Source organism: Myotis yumanensis, unplaced genomic scaffold (genome assembly GCF_028538775.1).
Source record: "Myotis yumanensis isolate MYYU_CA2020_CCGP unplaced genomic scaffold, mMyoYum1.0.hap1 SCAF_3, whole genome shotgun sequence".
NCBI classification, from domain to species: Eukaryota; Metazoa; Chordata; class Mammalia; order Chiroptera; family Vespertilionidae; genus Myotis; species Myotis yumanensis.
In genome coordinates this window covers 93320843-93342623 of record NW_027223754.1, presented here as the reverse complement: position 1 = coordinate 93342623, position 21781 = coordinate 93320843, and the positions used below count along the sequence as shown (strand labels likewise).

Genomic DNA, 21781 nt, shown 5'->3' with positions numbered 1-21781 from the left:
CCTGATCGGCCCTGCTCTGTGCCTGATAGGGGGGAGCTTCCCAACCCCCTGATCGGCCCTGCTCTGTGTATGACAGGGTGCGGCGCCCCAAACCCCCATGGACCCTGCTCTGTGTGTGACGGAGTGGAGGCGCAACCTCCCCATCGGCCCTGCCCTGAGTGTGACAGGGGGAGTGCCCCAACCCCCTGATTGGCCCTACTCTGTGGGTGACAGGGGGTGGTGCCCCAACTCCCCTATCGGCCCTACTCTGTGCATGACAGGGGGGAGCTCCCCAACCCCCTGATGGGCCCTGCTCTGTGCGTGACGGGGTGGCGCCGCAACCTCCCCATCGACCCTGCCTTGAGTGTGACAGGGGGCGGCGCCCCAACCCCTCAATCGGCCCTACCCTGAGCGTGACTGGGGGTGGCATCGCAACCTCCCGATCCACCCTGCTCTGTGCATGACAGGGAGAGGTGCCCCAGTTCCCCAATCAGCCCTGCTCTGAGCCCGACCGGGGACTGCACCTAGGGATTGGGCCTGCCCTCTGCCACCCGGGAGCGGGCCTAAGCCAGCATGTCGTTATCTCCCAAGGGGTCCCAGACTGTGAGAGGGCACAAGTGGGGCTGAGGGACACCCCCCCCCCCCCCCCCCCCCCCGCCAGTGCACCGGGCCTCTACTATTGAAATAAAATACTAGAAACCTTGACTCTTCAAAAATTGGATAACTAACTTTTCTGGAATCGTAATTAATTAATTCTTAACATACCCAACATTCTTTTCTTTTTATTTTAATTGTTTTTGGATTAAAATTTTTCTGAAATTTCCTGGGAACCTTCTATCTTTAAAAGTAAAAATTTCTCTATTACAATAATTCATGCATTTTATTGAAAATTTAAAAGGTTTAGAAACACCTGTCATTTTCTCCATGTTTTCATGCCTATTTCAAAAACCTCTCCTTAAATTTCTAATCCCTTTATTCGTCCTGCTTGCTCTTTACTACACAGAGGTGATAGAACTCTTCATCCACAAGCTCCCTCAACTTCCTGCCAATAATCACTTACAAACTCGTTTTTTATGTACACCTACACTTTTTTATTTCCCTTTTGTTCTGTGGAAGAGGCCTCCCCCCTGCTGTATAAGGTTATATTCCCCTGTATTCTGGATCCAAATTCCTCCCACCTTTACAATCTTGTTTATTTAATACTAGAATCCTGGTGCACAACAAATGTGCATGGGTAGGGTCCCTAGGCCTGGCCGGCGATCAGGGCTAATCTGCAGGGCGGGCCAATAGGGCCGGTCCCCCCCCCCCCCCCCCCCCCCCCCCCCGCTGGCCTGGGGCCTGCGGGCTGGGGGCAGCTCCTGCGTTGAGTGCCGGCCCCTGGTGGTCATTGCGCGTCATAGCGACTGGTCAGTTCTGCTGTTCAGTTGATTTGCATATTATGCTTTTATTATATAGGATACATTCTCTTTTATATCTTTTAACATGCATCTTAACACATTTTTTCCTCTCCCCATGATACTTTTAGCCATCACCCTGTTTGTTCCCACTTTGTAAGTAAATTCTTGAAAGGGTTCTATGCCTTACTGTCTCTACTTTTTCATCACATATTTATTTGTCTTGTGACCCATGTCTTCACTATAGTTGTTTTTCAAGGTCCCCAATAATCCCCTCTTTGCTAAATAAATTGAGACATTCTTGTCTCCATCTTTTATAACCTTTGTGTAGCACATAATACATTCAAGAACCTGTCTTCCTGAAGTACTTTTCCCCTTGGCTTCCATCTATCACTCATCAGATTTTCTGTCTTTCTGTTCAGGCTCTTTGTTTTTATATAGACTCCTTATAGTCTGTCTCTTCCTTAACTGTTGATTGCCAATGCTTTGTTCTAGACTTTCATCTAAAAAAAAATACTAAAGTGACTTTATTACAAGAATCTTTTATATATTCAGTTATTTTAAAAGATGAGTAAATGTCTTTTATGGTGGTTTCACTTACCAAGTATTCACATGGCTATGTTTTCTCTTGATTGAAACTGGCAGGTTTTAAAAATAGTGTATCTTTATGATTTACAATTATCTGTTTGAAGAAATATTGAATCATGGATTTAGACATTCACTCCTGTCCCCAGATAGTGATACTGAACTGGTTTTAAAGACTCACCTTCTGCATTTTCAAAGTGAATAGCAGCTTTAGCTAAATGTAAAAGAAATTGGTCTGTACTAATATGTCTAAAAATTTATACTCTTTTTAAGGACCCCATATTAGAAATTGAATCTGAGAAATTTTTTAAATATTTACTCATTAATTCATTTTATAATGACAGTACTAAACCCAACATAAAATTATATGGAAAATAACTATGCTTTGCAAAACAAAAATAAAAATTGTGAGGTGGTGGCATGTTTTACATGTTTTTCCAAATCTTTTTAATGTTCAGTCAAGAAGCCGGAAGAGCTAAACTCTGTGCTTGCCTTTTCTTATGACCACATCAGCGCTATAGCTAAATTATAGAACAGTCAGTCTGGATAACCATCTGAAGACTAGTTGAATAGTGGTCCTATAACTAAAGTTATAGCCCTAACCGATTTGGCTCAGTGGATAGAGCATCAGCCTGCAGACTCAAGGGTCCCAGGTTCGATTCCGGTCAAGGGCATGTACCTTGGTTGCGGGCACATCCCCAGTAGGGAGTGTGCAGGAGGCAGCTGATCAATGTTTCTTTCTCATCGATGTTTTCTCTATCCCTCTCCCTTCCTCTCTGTAAAAAATCAATAAAATATATTTTAAAAAATAAAATAAAGTTATAAAGAAGCCATATCAAGACTGGTAGCGGGGCAGAGATGCAAAACGGGTTGGCCCCACACCCAGAGGTGATTTAGAATTGGGAGGGATATCTCAGTTGCAGAGGGATCCCATACATGCACCACCAGACACTCTTTTAGAGTGGGCTGTGCCGCACCATCACGGCCAAGGGTGAACCAGAGGAGGGGCGGTGAAGGATTGAAGAAAAGACAGACAAGAGAATACAGCATGGGCTCGGTGGATCTCCTGTGCCTGGATGAGGACACAAAGGACCCAGCCTGCAAGCCAATGCTTTATTTTATATTCTGATTAAAACAAGGGTAGATTAACATGTATACAAATGTTCTTGTTTTGCCAACACTTGCTGCACCTCCCACAGCCCATTAGCTACTTAGGAAGGAATTAGGGAGGGCTACAAGATCAGGCTCAATTATGCTAGGATAGCTCTGCCCTTCCAAGTTGGGACTTGTTTGTGGCCCTGCCACAGGTCAGCCGGAGCCTTGACCCTAGAGCTGCTCCCTACAGTAGGCAGCCAGACTTGATCAGGTGATCAGCTACAGTCTTTTCTTAAAAACTCTTGGAAGTCCATAGGTGCCAGGCAGGCAGCAACTGTGCCCTGTCCCTCTTGCTGAGTGGCCCAAGGGTTGGCACTGGTACAAAATCTGAATCTGTATTAACTTGGTGAACACTACTCCCCCCATTCTGCTGACTTTCAGAGACTCCGCTTTACCCAACTTGTTTATATCCCACAGCTCTTTCAGTGACTGAGCCTTATGGGCAGCTGTCAGGTGGCAGCTGGCCTCAGGGTATCCTGTGCATTTTTCTCTGGCCCCACACCTGGTACTGGTGCCACCAGCCTTAATTAGCATCATGGCCTCTCCGACATGCCTCCAGGCCCAGCACAGGAAGCTGCCAACTATAGATCATTTTGTATGTTCTCCCAGGTAACCCCAGGTTATCATAGGGAGCAGCTGACCTTGGCCTACACCAGAAACCTACCCAAGAGGCCCCAGAACCAATACACCTGGTGGCTAATTTGAGACCATAATAGAGTACCACCTAATTAACTCCTCAAGCAGCACACACAACTGGTGGTCTTGGCAGGCACCAGAGCCCTGCTGGGGTGAATCCTGTTCCATGGAGAGAGCCACCACAGAGCAGTTTGTACTCTGTGGTTGTGGTTAGTCCTCACAACCAGTTAGCTTAAGGGTCAGCCCTACTCCCTGATGTGCCAACAGTAGTCAAGTTTCACCTACAATATGGGGGCACATTACAACTCATACAAGGGATGCTCCTGGAGCATCCGGCTCAGGTGATCAGGGTGACTGCACCACTGGGCCTCCTGGGTCACCTATTACATAAGACCACCCTGCCAAGACTGAGAGACATAGCAGATCTACCTAGTACATAGAAGCAAACATAGAGAGGAAGCCAAAATGAGGATACAAAGAAATATGCCCTAAATGAACAAGAGAAATCCCCAGAAAAATAATTATATGGAATGGAAGCAACAAAATACCAGATGCAGAGTTAAAAACAGTAGTTATAAGGCTGCTCAAGGACTTTAGGGGAAGAATGGATGATCTCAGTGTAAACTTAAACAGAGATAGTAAGCATTTAAAAGGACACAGAAACCATAAAAAAAGAACCACTCAGAAATGAAGAATACAGTAACTAAATTGAAGACTACACTAGAAGGAATCCAGTAGATAAGATGAAGCAGAGGATTCAGTCAGCAATTTGGAAGACAAGATAGCAGAAAACACCCAATCAGAACATCAAAAAGCAAAAAGAATTTTTTAAAATGAGGAGAATTTAAAGGACCTCTGGATCAACACCAAACGTAACAACTTTCACATCACAGGGGTCCCAGAAGGACAAGAGACAGCAAGGAATTGAGAACCTATTTGATTAAATAATGACTGAACATTTTTCTAACCTGGCAAAAGGAATGTACATACTAATCCAATAATCCCAAACAAGGTGAACTAAAGAGGCCCACATCAAGATACATCATAATTAAAATGCCAAATGTTAAAGATAAAGAGAGAATCTTAAAAGCAGCAAGAGAAAGGTCATTAGTTACTACAAGGGGGCTTCCATAAGACTGTTAGCTTTATTCTCAACAGAATCTTTGCAGTCCAGAAGGGATTGGCATGAAATATTAAAAGTGATGAAATGTAAGGACCTACAACCAAGACTACTCTACCTAGCAAGGCTATCATTAAAAATTAAAGGAGAGATAAAGAGCTTTCCAGACAAGAAAAAGCTAAAGGAGTTAGTCATCACCAAACCAGTATTACAAGAAATGTTAAAGGGACTTCTTGAAGAAGGAGAAGAAGAAGAAATGTGTCATAAGTACAAATAATAAAATGGCAATAACTACATAGCTTTTATTAATCATTTTAAATGTAAGTGGATTAAATGTTCCAATCAAAAGGTATAAGGTAGCTGAATGGAAAAGAAAACACCACTCATACATAGAGACCAATTTCAGATCGATAGACACAGACTGAAAGTAAAGGGATGGAAAAAGATACTTCATGCAAATGGAAACAAAAAATCTGAGGTAGCATAACACTTGTAAACTTTTATAAAACAACATAGGAGCACCTAAATATAAAGCACATATGGACAGACATAAAGGGAGAGATTGACAGCAATACAGTCATAGTAGGGGACTTAGCACCCCAATGACATTAATGGATAGGTATCTAGACTGAAAATTAATATGGAAACAACAGCCTTAACAAACACATTAGAACACATGCTTAAAGCATTTCACCCCAAAGCAGCAAAATATACATTGTTTTTAAGTGTACATGGAACATTTTTCCACAGTAGACCATATGTTCATCCACAAAACAAGTCCCAATAAATTTAAGATTGAAATCATATCAAGCATGGTGTTTGTTTGTTTTTTACAACAATGCTATGAAACTAGGCATCAATTACAAGAAAAAAAACTGAAAAATAAATACATAGAGGACATACATATGGTCAATTGATATATGAAATGATGCTCAGTATCACTAATTATTAGAGAAATGCAAATTAATAGATATCACACCTGTCTGAATAAATAAACAATTAAGTCTTGTCAAGGATGACAATGAGATATCACACCTGTCTGAATAAATAAACAATTAAGTCTTGTCAAGGATGTGGAGAAAAGAGAGCCCTTATCCACTGTTGGTGTGATTGCAAATTGGTGCAGCCACTATAGAAAACATGGAGATTCCTTAGTAATTAAAAATAGAAATACCTTATGACCCAGCAATTCCACTTCTGGGTATCAATCCAAAGAAATCCAAAACACTAATTTGAAATGATATGTGCATTCCTATGTTTATTGCAGCATTATTTACAATTAGAAGCCCAGTGCACGAAATTCATTCACGGGTTGGGCGGGGGGCCCCCTCAGCCCTGCCAGCACCCTCTCCAATCCAGGATATCCCACAATCCTGGACTGCTGGTTCCTAATCGCTCACCTGCCTGCCTGCCTGGTCGCCCCTAACTGGCTCCCCCTGCTGGCTTGATCACCCTTCACTGCCTCTGCATGCCGGCATGGTGGCCCCTAACTGCCCCTGCTGCCGGCCAGGTTGCCCCCCCCCCACTGCCCCCTTATGCCAGCCTGGTCGCCCCTAAATGCCCCCCGCTGCCGGCCTAGTTGCCCCCAACTGTCCCCCCTCAACCGGCCTGGTCGCCCCTCACTGCCCCCCCTGCCAGCCTAATCGACCCCAACTGCCCCCCCACCCCCCCGCCGGACTGGTCGTCCCACGCAGTCTGCTTGTTCAGTCATTTGGTCATCCCTCACTAACCCACCTGCCGGCCTGGTCGTAGGCAGACATCTTGTGAGGGTGTGAAGCTTAATTTGCATATTACCTCTTTATTATATAGGATAATATATTAAATGCCTGTCAATAAATGACTGGATAAAGAAGATTTGGTAAATATATACAATGGAATAATATTTGGCTATAAAAAAGAAGGAAATCTTACCATTTGAGACAACATGGATGGACCTAGAAGGTATTATGCTAAGTGAAATAAGTCAGACAGAGAAAGACAAATATATGATTTCATTTTTTGTGGAATCTAAAAAAAAGTAAGCAAAACAGAAACAGACTCATAGATATGGAAAACATACTGATTATTGCTAGATGGGTGGGGCTTTGGGAAACCTGATGAAAAAGGTGAACAGATTAAGTGTAAATTGACAGTAATAAAATAGCCCTTGGAATGTAATGTCAATAGGGAACAATAGTCAGTAATATTGTAATAATTACGTATGGTGCCAGGTTGCTACTACTAGGCTTATCAGGTTATCTCTTTGTATGTCTAGAAATGTCTAATCACTATGGTGTACACATGAAAAAGAATAAAATCAAATTGCCCAGAAATAAAAGACAAAAAGAAGTACTTAAATATATATAGTCTTTAATTCTTATATTTTTTATATATCTACTAGAGGCCCAGTGCAGAGTTCATGCACTTGTGGGATCTGGCCACCAGCCTGATCGGAGGCAGCCTCAGGGAGAGGACATGGGAGGTTGGCCGGCCGGCTTCACCCCCGATTTTGGTTAGGGGGGGGTCGATCAGGGTAGGAGGGGGGCAATTTGGGCAGGCCAGCCACAGGAAGAGGCCGCAGGAGGTTAGGGGGGCCAATCGGGGCCCCAATTGGGCTTGGCCAACACAGTGCATGTCATAGCAACTGGTCATTTTGGTCATTCCGATCACTTGGCTTTTATATATATAGATAGATTTTTATATATCTACTAGAGACCTGGCGCACGAATTTGTGCACGGGTGGGGTCTGGCCACCCACCCTAATGGGGGTCGATCAGGGACAGGGCTGGTGGTGGGGAGGGGACACAGGATGTTGGGGAGGCGATCAGGGCCCCAATCGGGCAGGGTGGCCACTGCAATGTATGTCATAGCAACCGGTCTTTTTGGTCGTTCCGGTCACTTGGCTTTTATATATATATAGATAGGTGATTATTTGTATACAATTACTAAAAGTAAAATTGTTAAAAGTTCAGACTGTTCTTAAAGCTTTACCCATATTGCTAAATTATTTTCCAGGATAGATGTACTAGTTAATATTGCTGTCACTAGAGAATGAACATTTTCTTTATATGTACCTTTACCAATACCTAATATTATAATTAGGAAAAAAAAAAGCTCTTTAATACATGAAAATAGCATATTTATGTATCATTTACATTTCTTTCTTTTTGTAAATTGCCTGTTTATGTCCTTTGCCCATTCTTTTTTTAATTGGTAACAATTATTTGTATATAAAGAAAGTCAACCTTTTCTTATGTATTACATGTGTTTTTGTTATATATTTTTTAAAATTGCCTTCTTAAATATGCCATTTTAATTATATTTAATATTTTTCTGATGACAGAATCTTCTGTATGAGTTAATTGAAACTAATAAACTGTAATATATGAGCCATTTTCTACTTTTATTAAATGGCTTCAGACTCATTTTTTAGTTTCGTCCTAAGTTTTAACTTTTGTTGCTTTTTTGGTCAGGAGACTGTTACTTGCAGTCACTCTCAGTGGGAGGGAGTGTTTGGGGGTTGATGATAGGATTGAACAAAAAAGAAAAAAGAGAGAACTCATGGACATGTACAACAAACAGTGTGGTGATTGTGCGGGGGTGGTGGAGCTGGAAGAGGGCATAGAGGGGATAAATGGTGATGGGAAAATAAGTTTTTAAAGTAAAAAAATAAATAACATTCCTACTTTGTAGCCCATTTCTTATGGACCAGGAAGGCATCTTTCTTTTGATTATAAAAATATACATAAAATAAGAATAGTTTCTGATTAAAGACTCAACTTCCTTTAGGCAAATTATATTAGCTGTAGTACATACATTGTCTTTGACATGTGTTTTAACTGTTCAGGCCTACTTCCTTGGTTGGGTGGTTGGGGAATGAAGTCTGAAAGCCAACTTCTCAGTTCTTACATGTATTCTGTGTTGGTGATATTTCCACACAGCAGCTTTTTGATGGGCACAGTATTATTGACAATACTCTTTGTTTTACCCTTAGTATTTGGTTATGGAATTTCATCTGTCTATTAATAACTTAAGAATACAATCAGAAGGACCTCGGCGGCTGCAGCACGGGTCCTGTCAGTTCAGCCGGGGTTAGGGCGATCGCAGCGCGGGGCTGGGCTCCGGGTCTGCTCAGCGGGCAGCGGGAAGGAAGGCGCGCGGTGGAGGGCGCTCGTCCGGACCCTGGCAGCGGCAGCGCGGCCATGAACCTGGAGCGGCTGCGGAAGCGCGTCCGGCAGTACCTGGACCAGCAACAGTATCAAAGTGCTCTATTTTGGGCCGATAAAGTAGCTTCACTCTCTCATGAGGAACCCCAGGACATTTATTGGTTGGCTCAGTGTCTTTACCTGACAGCACAATATCATAGAGCGGCGCATGCACTTCGGTCACGAAAACTAGATAAATTGTATGAATCTTGCCGCCACCTTGCAGCTAGATGTCATTAGATGTGAAAGAGCATCAGCAGGCTGTCGATATTCTTGATATAGAGGAGCCTATCAACAAACGATTATTTGAGAAGTATTTAAAGGATGACAGTGGCTTGAAAGACACCCCCAATGACTGGGAAATGTCACAGTCCTCAATAAAGAGTTCTATTTGTCTTTTACGAGGGAAAATCTATGACGCTCTAGATAACCGAACCCTAGCTACCTATAGCTATAAAGAAGCTTTGAAGCTCGATGTCTATTGTTTTGAAGCATTTGATCTTTTGACATCACACCACATGTTGACAGCCCAAGAAGAAAAAGAACTTCTTGAATCACTACCTCTTAATAAGCTCTGTACTGAAGAACAGGAATTGCTTCGTTTTCTACTTGAGAACAAATTAAAGAAGTATAATGAACCGAGTGAAACTATCATCCCCGAGTCTGTAGATGGTTTGCAAGAGAATCTGGATGTGGTAGTATATTTAGCTGAAAGACATTATTATAACTGATTTTAAAATGTGCTACAAGCTTCTGTAGTAATGGAAAAAGATCCTTTCCATGCAAATTGTTTACCTGTACATATAGGGACACTTGTGGAGCTGAATAAAGCAAATGAACTTTTCTATCTTTCTCATAAATTGGTGGATTTATATCCTAGCAACCCTGTTTCTTGGTTTGCAATGGGATGCTATTATTTCATGGTTGATCATAAGAATGAACATGCCAGAAGATATCTCAGTAAAGCTACTACACTTGAGAAGACCTATGGGCCTGCGTGGATAGCATATGGACATTCATTTGCAGTTGAGAGTGAACATGATCAAGGAATGGCTGCTTACTTCACAGCAGCACAGCTGATGAAAGGGTGTCATTTGCCAATGCTCTATATTGGATTAGAATATGGATTAACCAGTAACTCAAAATTGGCTGAAAGATTCTTTGGCCAGGCTCTAAGCATTGCACCAGAAGATCCTTTTGTTATGCATGAAGTTGGCATGGTTGCATTCCAAAATGGAGAATGGAAAACAGCAGAAAAATGGTTTCTTAATGCTTTGCAAAAAATTAAAGCAATTGGGAATGAGATAACTGTTGACAAATGGGAACCTTTGTTGAACAACTTGGGGCATGTCTGCAGAAAACTTAAAAAGTATGCTGAGGCACTGGATTATCACTGTCAGGAATTGGTGTTAATTCCGCAAAATGCATCCACCTATTCTGCCATAGGGTATATCCATAGTCTGATGGGCAACTTTGAAAATGCTGTGGACTATTTCCATACAGCCCTTGGACTTAGGGGAGATGATACATTTTCTGTTACAATGCTTGGTCATTGCATTGAAATGTACATTGGTGATTCTGAAGCTTATATTGGAGCAGACATTAAAGACAAATTAAAATGTTATGACTTTGATGTGCATACAATGAAGACACTAAAAAACATTATTTCACCTCCGTGGGATTTCAGGGAATTTGAAGTAGAAAAACAGACTACAGAAGAAACAGGGCTTACACCACTGGAAACCTCAAGGAAAACTCCAGATTCCAGACCTTCTTTGGAAGAAACCTTTGAAATTGAAATAATTAAAAGTGACATGATGCTAGAGACATCTATGTCAGACCACAGTACGTGATTCCAAATGGGTCCTGATTTTGTTCTGTCCTAGCATAGAGTAGGTCAGTCAGTGTTCTTCACATCCGTGTCATGTCTTAAGAGTTTCCCATTTCTTAACATGAATCCAGACCATATTTCTACTTTTAGGAACGGAGACCAGCCTTAAGAGACTGCATAGCACACCTTTACAGCAGATATTTTCTGATCCTACAAAATAGTTATACATAGTGGAATAAAGAAGGTAAAGCATCTAAAAAAAAAAAAAAAAAGAATACAATCAAACCATATCTTTCAGCCCTATTATTTACTGATCTATGTCAATGGGATATAAAATAGTAACTAGATAGAACCATTTTTAATTTAATACACCATCTCTAATTATTTTACCTAGTAAATTTTATATGCCTCTTAATGATTGCTTTGTGACTGACAAACATGCTTTAGTCTAGTTTATATATTTACTGAGAAGTTATCATATTCCAATATAACATGAATAATTAAGTTTAATCACACAGATAACAGATATAAAAGCTACCCTCAGTCCCCATCCATGAGTGGATAGGTGACATTCTAATGTATTTTATCTGTACATGACAATGATGTCCATTTTCTTGTGCTTTAAGCAATCAAGTAGAACTAGTTTATCTTTGTTTTTTAGTTCATTTTATTTCTTTACTCCAGGTTAAGAAATGGTGATCTTAAGTGCTGACAGTTTGAGAAGGTACCTTAGTTTGTAATCCATCAAGACCAATTAGTCATGTGTTAGGTTAGAAGTCAGTAAAATTCCCATCTCCAGGCTTCTTGGCATTTGTAGCAAATGAGAATGAGATGTTGGGTGGCAGTGCCAATAGCCTTTGAAAACATGTATGTATTATAATGAAATAGCTCTGCACACCACTCTTACTTTTCTTTTCCTTAACCAAGTTTCTTCCTCGCCACCTCCCCTCCATTGGAAGAGATGAATGGAAATAGAGTCATAGTATCAGATCCACTGAGAAGATGTACAGTTCTAATCTAAGGAACTAGTTCAAATCACTTTTAATGAAAATATTATAGATCCTTCAGAAATTAGCTCATGTACACATTAGTATTAAAAATAGTTAACTGTATTTAGTTATAGATCAATTGTGCCACTGATAAAAAACAACAACAAAAAACTATGGGAGCAGTGTTGCCCACCTAATGTAACCTTTTTATAGTACTAATGTGTCTAAGAAAATTAAGGAGGTAATGATTCATTTTATATGCAGCATGTAATATTGAAGGCTTTGGTATGTTTAATGCTTGGAATTTATAATTGAGTGCTTTATTTTATCTTTTAAAAATCCCATCTCTTAATCAAAACTCCAACTCCCAACAACCCAAAATTACTTCCAGCAAATCCAGGAACCTTAAAAATATTTGGCTTTTCATAAATCAGCCATATTGATTTTAATCCTTTATAGAAACGTGTATATTTATCTTTTAGAAGTATGTTAATCTAATAAAGGCTCTACTATTTTGTATAAAAATTATTTGAAAAGATTCTCTAGTTTTTTATAGAGATTATTAGAGTTTCTGAAAAGTAATGAGATTTTTTGTTTAAAGATTCTGACAATGGAGATATTAATTATGATTACGTTCATGAGTTGTCATTGGAAATGAAGCGTCAGAAGATACAGAGGGAATTAATGAAGCTAGAGCAAGAAAACATGGAGAAGAGAGAAGAAATTATTATTAAAAAGGAGGTATGCTATTTATTGAAATATATGTTAGTCAATTAACATCAACATGGATATTGATCGAGAACTCATTAGCTCTTGGCACATCTTAAATTGTATTGGACTATTGATACACATATTGGTCAACTTGCTCTATATCAGTCACTTCATATGTGTTAATCATTTAATCTTCACATCACTCTATTAGATAAATAGATAATAAACAGGTGAACAAAACTGAAGTTCTGTGCCCAGAGTCACCAGCTAATGTAAAATGGGATTTGAATATATATATGTCTGTTGTTTAGGCCCATGCTATCCTATATAATAAAGAGCTAATATACAAATGGTCCTCGCACCCTCGCGCCAGGGCCAGGGGACCTGAGGTAATACCAGGGGACCTGAGGCTGTACCAGGGGACCTGAGGCTGCGCCCCCTGCCCTGTGGGGCTTGACGGGGGTGGGGCCAGCCGGGTCTGTGACTCGCATGATTTCGATGCCCATGCGGGTGGGCAGGGACTTGACTCTGTGTCCTGGGGTCAGAGGGAGATTTTCATGTACATTTTATTAATTTTCTTTTATCTCTTACACTTCTATTATAGAGAAAGGGCAAATAGCAATATTAAAATATTTCCTCTAATTCATTGGTTCTCAACCTTCCTAATGCCGCGATTCTTTAATACAGTTCTTCATGTTGTGGTGACCCCCAACCATAAAATTATTTTCGTTGCTACTTCATAACTGTAATTTTGCTACTGTTATGAGTCGTAATGTAAATATCTGATATGCAGGATGTATTATCATTGTTACAAATTGAACATAAAGCATAGTGATTAATCACAAAAACAATATGTAATTATATATGTGTTTTCCGATGGTCTTAGGCGACCCCTATGAAAGGGTCGTTCGATCCCCAAAGGGGTCGCGACCCACAGGTTGAGAACCGCTGCCCTAATTAATTCTTTTTTTTTTTTTTTAATGTGCACAAATTTCATGCACCAGCCCACTAGTTTCTAGAATAATTGCTTCATTACTAAAGAGTAGAGAGAGATAATTTATTTGAATATAATTTGTGATTTTTTAAGGAGATTTTGAAATTTCATAACTTCATTTTGTTTTATTGGTATTAATGTTATTTAGGGGAGTTAATTAGCATTTTGTGTTAATATCACATGATCTCACTCATTTGTGAATTATAATGAACAACATAAACCGATGAACAAAAACAGATCTAGAGACAGAGAAACATCGATCAGATGCTCAAACCTCAGAGGGAAGGTAGGGGAGGGTGGGGGTAAGAGGGAGAGATCAACCAAAGGACTTGTATGCATGCATATAAGAATAAGTAATGGATGCAGACAACAGGGGTTGAGGGTGAGGGCAGGACTGGGGGTGTGTGGGGACAATGGGGGGATAAGGACACATTTGTACTACCTTAATCAATAAAGAAAAAAAATGATCTATAAAAATAAAAGCAGTTTCATGAGTCTGACTACTATCAATACATGGCTATTATAATAACACTTAATATTTCATCTAAATTTTGGCATGGTTTAAAAATCCATGCTTTACTGCCTGATTATTATTACCATGACTGGAGGAGTTTCTGAATTGACTTACTGAATTTTTTGAAAGGTTTCACCAGAAGTGGTTAGATCAAAGTTATCTCCATCACCTTCTCTAAGAAAGTCTAGCAAATCTCCAAAGCGAAAATCAAGCCCTAAGTCATCATCTTCAACTAGCAAGAAGGACAGGAAGACAACTGCAGTTTCCTCTCCCTTGTTGGACCAACAAAGGTTAGTAGGGTGATAAATAGTGCTGGAAAGAAATAGCTTTTTCTGAAATTATACTCTAAGGAATTAGTAGATTACAGAAGGGTACTTTTACAAAAGTTCAGTATTTAATGTAAGCTTTTTTGTTTTAAACAAGTGTAAAATGTTTCAATTCAAAAAAGTTAATAGAGAACAATAAAACAGATGTCTGTCACATCTACATATGCTTCAGAACTTTTAATTTTTAAGAAATGAAACATAACAGACACATTTCCTGTTTTTCCTCTCTTGAATTTTGTTTTTATGATACTTGTGTATGTCTTTGTACTTTTATAGTATGTATTATTTTGCAATATATAGTATTTTCATCAGTTTAATGTTAATACAGATACATAACTTTTTCGCTTAACATTTTTTTTACATTTATATGTATTGACATATGTAGCTTTAGGTTTTTTTAGTATTTATACTATATATTAATCTACCTTGTTGAACATTTAAGTTGTTTCTAGTTTTTACCTATTAGAAATGATACATAATGAACTTAATTTTTGCCTTCTTGGGTACATGATCAAGAGATTAAATTCTTTACAGTATATATGTAGCAGGAATTATTAGTTTTATTGTAGTAGCCAGTTGAAGAAATAAAAAGAGAAATGATTGAATATTATTACATTTCAGGACTGAGAATAAGGCATAAGACATGCTGTACTATTTAAATTTTAATTAAAGTACATACACTGATTTTGTTTAAGGAAAACACTAAATAAAAATCTCTTCCCAACTTTTGACCAGTTGGAAACCCTCTCTATCTGAACCCATAATGAAACTCATATTTTACTCCTTCCTTTTAGTTTCTAGAGGCTCTAACCCTATTTTAGATTCTAGTTACTTTTTGCCTAGATTATTATATCATCTTTCTAATTATATCAACTTTATCTAGTGTCTATTCTCTCCACACATATAAAGAATCACATACCCCAACCCATTTATTTTACAAATGTTGTAAGAGAAATCTTGAGAACAATTCCAGTTAGTTTATTATACCATTGAAAAACTCAGTGGTTTCCATTCTCTTTAGTGAAATTCAGGTTTTTTAAAATAACATTTTACTTTGATATTTCAGTATTGCCATATTTTTATCCAAACATCTATCTACAGTCTTCCATCTTTAATCCTTCGATGTCTAACCCAATTTTTATCTTTCTGCTAAGTTTTCCCATTTTTCCTTACTGAACATAATTTGTATTCCCTTTGTGTTTATTAAATTTTACTTATATCCCCCTCTTAATATTAATTATTGTTTGTATTATATTGTAGCTGTGGCATACATGTTTTACAACTTCTATTAAATTTAAGGCCTTGTAGATTGGGATTTTTTTTAAAATATATTTTTATTGATTTTGGAGAGAGAGAGAGGGAGAGGGAGAAACATCAGTGTGAAAGAGAAACACTGATTGGCTGCCTCCTGTATGCCCCTTTCTGGAGACCGAGCCTGCAACTCAGGCATGTGCGCTGACCTCCAGATTCATGGTCAATGCTCAACCACTGAGCCACACTGGCCAGGCTAGATTGGGATCTTGATGGTTCATTGTTCTAGCTTCTCAAAACACCTAGTTTGCATAGAGTTTTGCATTTTAATAAGGCACTTTGTAGAGTTGACTTGATCCTTTCCTTTGCTCCTGGGATTGAGTAAATATGGCAAGGGATATGGGAGAGGTTAAACATAGAGTGATGTGATTTACCCCTACTTGCTGTATATCCACTTGGCTAACCAATTATTAACTTTTTCTCAATTCCATTCATTTCCCCCTCCCCCCCCAAAAAAACAGCATACCAGAAATATTCTTTTTATTTTCTTTCTTTTTTCTATTTATACAATCTTTGATGCGAGAAAATAGAATCTTTGAAATTTAATCTATTCATAGAAATCATAACTGTTTAGATGAGCAGTTAGTTTTATCCTATTCTTTTTCATGTAGTCTTCTCTTACTGCTTTTTAGTAGCTCACTTATCTTGTGATGAGTATTTAGTATGAATAATTACTTATTGATTTAACTATGATATTTCCTGTATTCTACAATGGTATTGACTCTAAGATGCACCATTAATTTAATAATAGAAGCAGAAGGATCTGGAAAGCAGTACATTATAGGTTCAAAGAAAACATTGCATTGCACATACCATTTCTTTAGCTATGCAGTTTACCTTACCTAGAGTGTGTTAGCTCAACTTTCAGTTTCATTTCTTGATCATACTATAAACTGTTTGAAGACTTACTAAGCATCAAGTAAGGATTAGAATTTCAGTTAAAATTCAGTGGAATGTTGCAACCAATGCCAATAAGTCAACTGAGGTGACAATCTGGTAAACAAACTCCTGGGTCTTAGTTTTACATGGTTATCAAATTGGGGAGGCAGAGATAATTACAAATTAAAACTGACCATTCTCCCCGAGAGCTGGCAGTTTTCTTTCTTTTTTTTTTTTTAATTTTTATTGATTTTTTACAGAGAGGAAAGGAGAGGGACAGAGAGTTAGAAACATCGATGAGAGAGAAACATCGATCAGCTGCCTCCTGCACACCTCCTACTGGGGATGTGCCCGCAACCAAGGTACATGCCCTTGACTAGAATCGAACCTGGGACCTTTCAGTCTGCAGGCCGACGCTCTATCCACTGAGCCAAACCAGTCAGGGCTGACAGTTTTCTTTTACTTACTTTTTTTTTTTTTTAAATATGTTTTATTGATTTTTTACAGAGAGGAAGGGAGAGGGATAGAGAGTTGGAAACATTGGTGAGAGAAACATCAATCAGCTGCCTCCTGCACACCCCCTACTAGGGATGTGCCTGCAACCAAGGTACATGCCCTTGACGGGAATCGAACCCGGGACCCTTCAGTCCAAAGGCCGACACTCTATCCACTGAGCCAAACCGGTTAGGGCTTCTTTACTTTCATTGTGAGATATAGCCTGATAGTAAACTTTATGTTGATATGTGAGATATAGAGTGGCTTAGAATCAGCAAATGCATTATCTGTTTTTGCCATCTATATCAAGCATGTCAAACCCACAGCCCGTGGGCCACATGTGGCTCACAATGAATATTTTTGCGGCCCAGCCATAATAATGGTATCTAAGAAATGTTTTAATAAAAATTTAATAACTTAATTTTTACAATATCCTGTTATACATAATTATTAATAACAAACTATAACGTTCACTAATGACTGATTATTTTTTAAAAATATATTTTATTGATTTTTTACAGAGAGGAAGGGAGAGAGATAGTTAGAAACATCGATGAGAGAGAAACATTGATCAGCTGCCTCCTGCACACCTCCTACTGGGAATGTGCCCACAACCAAGGTACATGCCCTTGACCGGAATCAAACCTGGGACCTTTTATTCCACAGGCCGATGCTCTATCCACTGAGCCAAACCGGTTAGGGCTAATGACTGATTACTATAATCATGTTGGATTTCCCTTACACGCAGGCCTACCATTTCTCTCCACTAACATAGCAGCAAATATTTTAGCAGCCGATTGCCACGTCATTAATCTTGGACTGACATTTGGTGTGCGCAACAGAAAATATTTCACTTTCAGAGAACAAAAAAAAAATAGGTTTATTTCCGTTACGCTTATTAATTTGTGCAGTTAGTTATTCAGTGTCTGGTAAGTTAATGTTCAAGAAAATTATTAATTTTTATTAAAATGTTCTATTATTTTATGTTAATGATTACTCATTTATTTCAGCCCTTTGTATTCACCATATCTCTATTGAAAAAAACCTATTCTTTCTGTGAAAATTGAAGCTTTGGTTTTTTTGCGGCCCACATAAACTTAAACCTTGTTTATTTGGCCTGTGCTAGCCTTTGAGTTTGACATGCTTGATCTACATTTTTTCTTAGTTTTTATTAAGTAAATTTTTTTTATAGCTCTTTGTACAAAGATATATGAAGTATGTCAAATGCTCTTTAAAAGAAGTAGTTTGGGAAAGAGAGAGAAAAAGGATCTAAAAATGATAGAAGTATTTAATTGAGCTGTATGCCACAAATAGGAAGTGGGCTCTGTGCCACTAAAGAATAATCAATTGACTTTAAAAATGTTGAAAGATCTTCTTTACTTCAAAACATTCAAAACCAATTTAGCCCATTCAATTGGAAGGCACTTGAAAACCCTATACCTATAACATAAGCATATTTTCCAACCACATACACTTTTTATAGTAATGTGAAGAAATTCTGTACTTTAGTGAGTATATTGGCATAATCCTGGTTGCTTTAATAGGTGTGTGTTTGTTTGTTTGTTTGTGTGTGTGTGTGTTTTGTTACTAATCCTCACCTGAGGATATTTTGATTTTTTTGTCCTTTTTTTTAAGAGAGAGAGTGGAAGGAAGGGAAGAGGAGGGGTAGGGAGAGAGAAACATCTATGTGAGACACATAGGTTGGTTGCCTCCTGTACACACCCCAATTGGGGCTCGGGATCAGACCTGCAACCCAGGAATCAAACCTGAGACCCTTCGGTGCACAAGCCAATGTTCTAACCACCGACAAACACCAGCCAGGGCCTAGTTGTTATAATAATTTAATCTCAAAATGTGAGTTTAACACACAGAAGTTTATTTCTCACTCAAGTGAAGTAAAAGTGGGTATTTCTGATTGACAGGTGGCTCTCCTATGCATGGAGATTCAGTAACCTAGGCTCTTTCTGATTGTGACTCCACTTTGTTAGGTTTTTGAGGACACCAAAAAATGGAATGTGTAAAGAAAAAATTAATTGGATTATTACATTTATTTAACTATATAGTTTCCTACTGACTGGAGCATGAGATTCTTTCATTAGTTAGGCCAGGAAATAGTATACATCACTTCCCCTTACATTCTTTTGGCCAGAAGTTGGTCATATGGCCATACCTGATTTCAAAAAAGTCTGTACAGTGTGATTAAACATTGTGCCCAGGACGGAAGTTTAGTAATGTTAAAATACAGTTTGTAATAAGAATTCCTGTATTTTATCTTCAAAATACTTTTTTTTAAATGTATTTTATTGATTTTTTACAGAGAGGAAGGGAGAGAAATAGAGAGCTAGAAATATCAATGAGAGAGAAACATCGATCAGCCGCCTCCTGCACACTCCCCACTGGGGATGTGCCTGCAATCAAGGTACATGCCCTTGACCGGAATCGAACCCAGGACCCTTGAGTCCGCAGGCCGATGCTCTATCCACTGAGCCAAACTGGTTCGGGCTACTTTTTGTTTTTTAAAAGGGGAAATATTTAGAAATGCAGACATTTATCACTGATCTGTTAAATACATAAAATATTTTAGTCATCTGGATCTTGGCAGAAGACAAAGTTGAAAAAGAGATTTGGTTATTTCTGACTTGCTAGGTGGTTAGCCCTATCTATGATAATAAGAATTAGGGATAAAGGAGTAAGAGAACTAAATTTTCTGAATGGTCACCATAAATCAATTGCTTTTATAGTGTTTTCTTTTTAAAATTTTATCAACATTTTGAGGAAGTTACTGTACATTATCTTTTTATAGCTAAGGAATCTTTGGATTAGAGAACTCAAGGTCACAGGAAGTAAGTTTTAGGATTCAGGCTCAGCTCGTCATTTATAAAAATCATTAGATAGTGAAATGAGTAGCTAGTGAAAACTTGCCAGATGTATGAAAAGAAAAGGCTAATTAAAAACTCAGTACCAGACTGAACACTCGTTACAGTAAATGGGAACAAATTTAAATAATTATTTATAATTTTAGTACAGTTTGAGAGGATATTGCATTGACATGTAAGAGCATTTGATGAAAATATGAACAATCTGTGAACAAATATATTTTGGAAGAAAAACAATTTTTAAACTGAAAATAGCGCAATCATGAGATTGCCAAGTTTAGAATAGGAGAATGAGTGTGGCTTAAAAGAAAAATTACCAAATTTGAGGACATATTTAGATTATAGGAAAGCAGAGGAGAGATGGAAATAACAGAAAAATAAGAAATGGAAGAGAGTTCCAGGAGATTATAATAAAAAACCAGAGATACTTGAGTCATATAGCAAACTGATGAAATAAAGTAGAAGAAATTGATTTGAAGACAAGGTTTCAGATGAAAATAGCTCACTGAGTACTGGAAAAAGCTTTTTAAAAAAGAAAAAAGAAAATTTATCTTGAGAATTTAAAAAAATATTTTTTGTTTTTAGAGAGAGACATCGATGTGAGAAACATTGATTGGTTGCCTCCCACGTACTCCCCAACCAGGGATTGAACCCACAACATGGGTATGTGCCCTGACCTGGAATCATACCCACCACCTTTAGTCATATGGGATGTTGCTCCAACCAGCTTAGCCACACCAGCCATGGCATTTTGGGGAAATTTTTAATGTCTAAGGAATAATATATGCATCCCAGCAGAAAAACCAAGTAAACTTCATAGAAAAAAAAAAAAAAAGCACTCTCTTTGGACTTTTTATCTACATTACTAAACACTAGAAGATATTGTGAAAGTATTTACAGAGTTCTGAGGGAAAAGAATAGTGACACCAAAATGCTGCATTCAGTCAAATTGTTGTTCAAGTATAACATAGACAGATAATTTGGGGTATATAAAGGCTCAAAGTTATACCACTTGGATAAAATTACTTAAAGTGACAAATGAAAGATGATAAACTATACCCCCAAATTAATTCTAGGTAGATTAAATATGAAAGACAAAATTCCAGAATGTTAGAGGACTATCTTTATAATTTAAATGTTGTAAAAAGATTTTTTAAAATAAGACTCAAAGATTTAAATGTTTACTAACAGTGCTTAAGATTTCATTTGTAGTTTATGTAATTGTGTGTTCTTTGTAATGATAAAAACATAGAAGCCATTTAAAAGCTATCAACATGTAATTTTTAAAAGAAGTTATAAAATATATGTATACAAGGAGGTTCTGTACAATCTATAATAATAATTATCTAAATCGCCAAACCGGTTTGGCTCAGTGGATAGAGTGTCAGCCTGCGGACTGAAAGGTCCCAGGTTCGATTCCGGTCAAGGGCATGTACCTTGGTTGTGGGCACATCCCCAGTAGGAGGTGTGCAGGAGGCAGCTGGTCGATGTTTCTCTCTCATCGATGTTTCTAACTCTCTATCCCTCTCCCTTCCTCTCTGTAAAAAAATCGATAAAATATATTTTAAAAAATAGTAATAATTATCTAAATCTACATTTTGTTATAGAAAGATACCCATGTTATATTTAGTACAAAAAAAAACTTTTTGTACTAAATATACAAATTTAGTAGAAAAATTAGGGTTGTGTGTGGCAGGGGAAGGAGGTAAAGAGACATGGATTAGTGTGAACATATATCCAAGGTTTTAACAATCGTTATCCTTGGGTGATAGAACTATAGGTGATTTTTACTTTCTTCATCT

The 21781-nt window shown here is 38.2% G+C and overlaps 1 protein-coding gene and 1 pseudogene across 9 annotated transcripts in view; both read left to right on the top strand.

Moving 5' to 3' along the window:
• Window positions 1-21781, top strand: part of ZC3H13 (zinc finger CCCH-type containing 13) — a 143772-nt gene that overhangs the window by 30248 nt on the left and 91743 nt on the right. For all 9 annotated transcript variants that reach the window (XM_070409142.1, XM_070409141.1, XM_070409145.1 and 6 more), the window contains 2 exons: window positions 12475-12614; window positions 14222-14382. In XM_070409142.1, coding sequence (XP_070265243.1) covers window positions 12475-12614; window positions 14222-14382 — 301 coding nt within the window. The remainder of the gene's footprint in view (window positions 1-12474; window positions 12615-14221; window positions 14383-21781) is intronic.
• LOC139005105 (cell division cycle protein 16 homolog pseudogene) lies at window positions 8805-11854 on the top strand (annotated as a pseudogene).